Raw genomic sequence first — 6,084 nt, 5'->3', positions numbered from 1 at the left:
TGTCAAACCCTTTTATTACCCTTATATTAATGGATTGGAAGATTTTTACCCATTTATTACCCATTTAACAAATAACTATCCTTTTATAACCCATACCCTTTATATAATGGGTAGGTATACATGGGTAAATGGGTATGGGTGAAAATTGCCACCTCTAGAAATTATCAATAGATGTCTCAGCCCTTTATCATTTTTTGTCTGTCCGAAAAATAGGTGTCTACAGCCAATTTTTAAAAGTCGTAATTAAAATGAAAATTCATGTAAAGATTGTAATGTTTTATGAAATTAACCCAAAATTAAATATCGGTTCAATTTGGTTTAATTCGAACCGAATACACACCTCTGATCACTATAATTGAAGTTAATTTAGGTTAACTAATTTGAATAGAACAATGCATATGTATATAATATTACTATAAAAAAAAAAAGAATAAAACATTACATATCATTGAATACCAGTAAAAGAAACCCTACCAAAACCCAAATGACCATTCTGATAAAACTCTAACCAAACCTTCTCAACAGCTTCAAATCTTGCACTAACACCACCACCACCATCATCATCTTCCTCACCACCATTGAATCCACTATTTACAATTTCCAAAATTTCATCTTCTATCTTTATCTTTTCCAAATTATCACCACCTTGTGCTGTTAAAACTTGAAGATTGGAAGATAATTTATTTCTCTTCTTCTTTTTTACTCTTCTGAAACACTTTTTACCGATCATAAATGGCGCTTTAACAAAAGCAAGAGCTAGAAGATGAAGTAGAGCACAAGGGCAACAACAAATCGCTACGCAATCGGCTATTAATCCACCGGTACATGATTTACAGAACTTGCCTGAACATTCTATCAGATCTCCACCTTCATCAGGATCGTACCTGTTTTTTCTTATTCTTTTTGTGGGTTTATTTTGCTTCTGGTCCCCATATTTGTAACTATTTGAAACTTGAGGTGGGGTTTCATCCATTATTTGACCTGTGAAATGATAAAAAAAACATAAGAATATATTTTTTGTTTTTATTTAGTGTATAATACAAGTATATATTGTGTGTATAAAGATCAATATTGGAGGAAAATTCTTTAGTTTTCATGCATTTTATGATAAAACATGGGCAGAACCAGCCTTGTAGCCTGTAAGATGAGGTGATGACTGTCCTCTTAAATATTTTAAAAACAAAAATTTACTCCTTCAACTTTTAAACATCTTTAAAAAATATGATATAATAGTTTATGAATTCACAATTTGCCTCAAAAAAAAAATTATACCAAACAAAAAAAAAAACTCTCTATGGCGGACTTTTGCCACTGTTTTCATAGTTGTTCTGACTTTGACTGTCCTCTAAAGCTAATTAAATGAAGCAAATTATCCTCTTTCAAATAAAAAAACACACTCATTTATCAAATCAAAAATAAAAAAAAACACTAAAAGTGTAAAAAGGAGAAAAATGCCAAATAACGTATGACCAGAAAATAAAACAAAATAAATAAAAAATAACAATATATACAAAAAAACAATAAAAAATAATCGGTGATCGACGGATATGGAATAACCGTCCACCCCGCCCCTAATTCCGCCCCGCCGACATTTAACATATTACTATTACAAGAGCTGACAACGCAAACCCCACAAATGCACACCTCTAAACTATCTAGCTGGCCAAAGACCATGCACTGGAGGAAGAAACACAGTAATAATGTACTAATGTGTTGCCAATTTTAGAACCAAACACAAATGTACAGTCTCACATACCAAATTAACAGCTTCAGAATCTATACATTTTCTAAATTCTTTAATTTTGATTTTGATTCGGTTTTAAGACTATGAGATCTCAAAATATCTACATTTTATGCCAATATTAACTGAGAATCAAGAATGTAAATAAAATGATTGAACAAATACAGAAAAGAAAAATAATTAAGCAATAAAACTAACCTCAATGTATGAAGATTAAAGAATCTTGAAGAATATGAGAGCTGAAGCAAGAAGATTATAATTATTTGGTATCTGCAATACTTGTGCTGCCATGCAAATGCAATTCAAGAATCACAAAAAGAAGCTAGCAAAGCTTGATCTGATCTAAATTAGTAAATATATAATAAATAAACTGAAAACAGAAGGAATCAATGAGTCAGTGATAATATAATCTATTTTATTTAGTGGTAAGACTTTATTAGTTTATTATATAATGACAGATTGTTAATAGTAAAAAAATGATAAATTAAGAAAGAGAGATCAGATGGGCATATGGGTTATTTTGATGAGTTCCAATGACAGCGAATATAGGAAATATTGTCTCTCTTACTCTTCAATTAATTAATTTTGGCAAAAGGTACAAAAAGAACATGGTATTTTTTAGTATGGTACAATATCATCCTATAGAAAAAGGGACTCTTTAACACAATCAATTTTTTTGGGTACAAAGATTTAACTCTGTTGTTAAAAGATATTCATAATTAAATTTAATATTATATTTATAGTTTTACTAAAACTATTCTAAATATAAATGTAATAATAGTATTTATTAACAAACTAGTCATATATAAATTTAATATTATATAATATTTTCATTAAAATTACTCTTTATATACATTAGAATTTTAAATAATTTTAACATTAGTATACATATATAATATTTTAGTTTATACAAAAATATTTTTAAAAATGTCCAAAAAAATTGATAATTTATATATAAAACATGATTGATTAAAAAATATTTTTATATTCATAATATTATATATATGTGTAAAAATTAATATATATGATATCTTATTAAAACTGTAACTGATGCATGCTTTTATTAAGGCGGGGGTATAATCGGCCAAAAACAAATATTGGGTTGAATATGTTCATTTTTATAGAATTGTATTAAGCATGAGGATTTTTTTATATATTCTGTCTTCAACTATATATAACACAATGAGTTCTCCATTAACGGCAAGGTTTGTTTGTACCAAAATAAATTGAGTACAAGTGTTAATATACTTTTTTTATAGGGTGCTATTTATGCCAAACTAAAAAATATGATGGCTGTTTGTACCTTTTGCCATTAGTTTTATTAATGTATGTTTATACCTTAGCGGCTTAACCCATATAGAGGTCTCTGTACTTTACATATTTTTTTCCGTAGGTCCTTATATTTTATTTTTGTATTATTTGATCCCTCTACTTACCTATTTTTGATTATCAGGTCCTTTATGAGTTTTTTCCGGTCCTTTTGTGTGGCTGGAGGAAACAAAAATTGTAAGTAGAGGGACTGGAGGAAATAAAAATTGTAGTTAGAGGGACTGGAAAAAACTCATAAAGGACCAGTAAATCAAAAATAGGTAAGTAGAGGGACTAGATAATATAAAAATGAAGTATAAAGACTTATAGAAAAAAAAGTGTAAAGTACAGGGACCTCTATATGGGTTTGGCCTAGCTTAGCTTTGACTACTTTGCATGTATATGTGGCATCAGAGCATGCACGTGAGAGAAACGGTGAAGCACGTGCTTTCGTACTTTCAACTAAATCAAGAAGACTATATTATGTTACCAAGAATCGATTTTTATTTGAATTCTTTCTCGAATTTTGAGGTTGATTAGGTTGTTTGATATGGTTGATTGTTTAGTGTGTTTATTCATTTCATTAAAAGTTTTATATCTGTTACCACTTACCACCACACCAAAGTAATTTTATATTGGCATTTACTTTTCATAACTTTATGCAAGTCCATAACAAATTTATGAATTTTTAAAAATAAATTCTAACAAATCAGTTAAAATAATATATTTTTTTCGATTTAATTAATAACTTTCAAAAATATTAGCTCGAACTAGACAACAAAAAAGAAACTAAAACTTAAAAGTAAATTGGATTAGATAAAAATAAAACTTTCAAAAAGAGAGACAAATAATAGAATGCAATATTAAATAGAGAAAAAATACGATAGAAGAGCACCGTTGGAGGTTGTGACCTAACCCTAACTCTGATCGTTTACCGGCGAGATTTTCAGGTGACACCCATGTTGGACAGTCTGTCCAGCTTATTCGTAAGGATTCCCTATCTCAGAAACATGAAGGTGCAACGATGGTTTACCCTAAACCTACGCATATAATATCTAGTCGTATTCAGTCCAAACCAGGCAACGTTCTCGTCAATTATCGGGGGCTTCATAACCAGAGAGTCTCAATCGCAAAATTATGGAGGAGCAGTGATGGTTTTTCCCAAACCTACGCAACCAAACCTTAACAGCCGACATCAGTTGATCATGAAAAGAACGGTTCTTTTTTGGAGGCAGATTTTGTGGAACCCAATCAAATTATTTATTTTGTTAATTAATTTCCCTCGTTCATGGAGATATTTTGACTTAGAGAAAGATTTTGCTAGATATCAAATCTATGATAGGGCTACTCTGGCTAAGAAACTCTCTAAGATGACTTGTACTTTGGGTTTCTACGTCCAAATCAACGCTTAGAGATTGATTGGATTTTGGCTTAACTGAACATGATTATCATTAGACGTTTTTGATTATGTGCTTTCTGCTCCCGTTTACCTAAGGTTCATGAGAAGATAAATCAGCCTTTCGGGAATAACAGTGAGTACAAAAAGAAGGTTATTTTGAATTCATCATTGCGTGATAGGAAATCTTTATGTTCATGCTATCTTTGCGGGTAGTAATGCTTGTTCTGGGGCTGTCGTTTAAAGAAAAGGAAGTTGTTCTTTCTCTGAATCAAAAGATGATTTTAGATAAATCGGAGATTGGCTGCAAAGATCCATTATCAAGAGCTATCTCCGTTCAGTCTGTGTTAGAGGCGAAGAAGTTTTTATTAGCCAAGGAGGTGGAGTTTAATGTGAGTATCATGAGAGGTAATTTGATTCTTATTTCCTTTGAATCTAAACTTGAAGCTATGAATTTTTTGGATTGTAAATCTAGGTTGTTGTTGGAGTTTTTTCAATTCATCTATAAGGCAGTGGATTTTAATACTTCAACGCTTTGTATGATGTGGATTTTGATTTCGGGAATCACTCTTTCTCTTTAGAGTCCGAATATTTTTTAGGAGATCGATCATCTTTATGGAGAAACTATTAGAATTTATCCTCTATTCTTTGTGAAAGAGGGTTATACTCGGTGTTGGTGTGATTTCCACTAGTAATGGATGGATCACTAATCATTACAGCTAATGCTTGGTGTTGGTATATGGGTCGAGTCGCCCATGACGGATTGACCCGAACCCAATTACCCAATATGGGTTTGCATGGGAGAGTGTTGCAACCTTTAATGAAAGGTTGCAACTCCATGAAAGGTGGTAACTTATTGGAAAGTTACACCTATTCATGGCACCCAATTGATGTTTATATATATATGTATTATATTACATATCAAACTAATGAATTGATTCATAATTAAACACTCCCTAAATATATACAATCTAGAGTACACAAGGTGGTGGATTACAAGTATTTTTCATAGTAAAAATACTTAAGACTTAGTGACATAAATCATTCAAACTTGTGGAATCAACAAGAGGTATGTCTAGAACGATCCTATATTATTTCCGCATATTCCAACATTGGTATCGCAGCCTATAATGTTGATTTCCATGTTTTGTTTGATTAAAATTCATGATATTTGAAAAATGAATTTTCTATGCTAATACTTTGTGTGTTTTTTAAATATCTAATTTCTGTGTTTCATGATGTAATACATATATTATTAAAGTATGTTGTACAAGCTTTAAAACGTACAAAGAACACGAAATTTGGATTGGTATAGTAAAAGTTATGATGATTTAAAGTTGGATAGTTAAAAAATTCAATTATGGAAATTTTGAAATTTTGTGTTTTTCCAGCAACTTTGACGTAATTTTTCGACCAATTTTATAACTGATAATTCGGTAAAAATTATGTAAATGAAAACTATGTAACGTCATCTTCAAAATAATATAAAGATCATCTAAAACGGATTTATGTAGTGAAAGTTATGAATTTTTGAACATACCACCATGAAAAATCAAAATCTGGAATTTTTCACTCAAAGGGTGCAACTATTGAAGATAAAGTGTGATTTACACTCTCTTTAATGGAGTTTGAGATTCAC

At 30.4% G+C, this 6,084-nt stretch overlaps 1 protein-coding gene across 1 annotated transcript; it reads right to left on the bottom strand.

Moving 5' to 3' along the window:
• Positions 1–399: 399 nt before the first annotated feature.
• LOC126674457 (uncharacterized) lies at positions 400–2,073 on the bottom strand. Its single transcript, XM_050368902.1, has 2 exons — positions 1,940–2,073; positions 400–981 (listed from the first exon to the last, which is right to left on the bottom strand). Exon 2 carries the CDS (start codon positions 971–973, stop codon positions 446–448), a length of 528 nt encoding a protein of 175 aa, XP_050224859.1. The 5' UTR covers positions 974–981; positions 1,940–2,073; the 3' UTR covers positions 400–445.
• Between the last annotated feature and the right edge of the window lie 4,011 nt (positions 2,074–6,084).

Source organism: Mercurialis annua, linkage group LG3, assembly GCF_937616625.2.
Source record: "Mercurialis annua linkage group LG3, ddMerAnnu1.2, whole genome shotgun sequence".
Lineage (NCBI taxonomy): Eukaryota > Viridiplantae > Streptophyta > Magnoliopsida > Malpighiales > Euphorbiaceae > Mercurialis > Mercurialis annua.
This window is presented reverse-complemented; position numbering and strand designations above follow the sequence as displayed.

What these genes read in the sequence shown, in the direction of transcription:
- LOC126674457 (XM_050368902.1), bottom strand. Translation starts at nt 973, where the DNA reads ATGGATGAAACCCCACCTCAAGTTTCAAATAGTTACAAATATGGGGAC.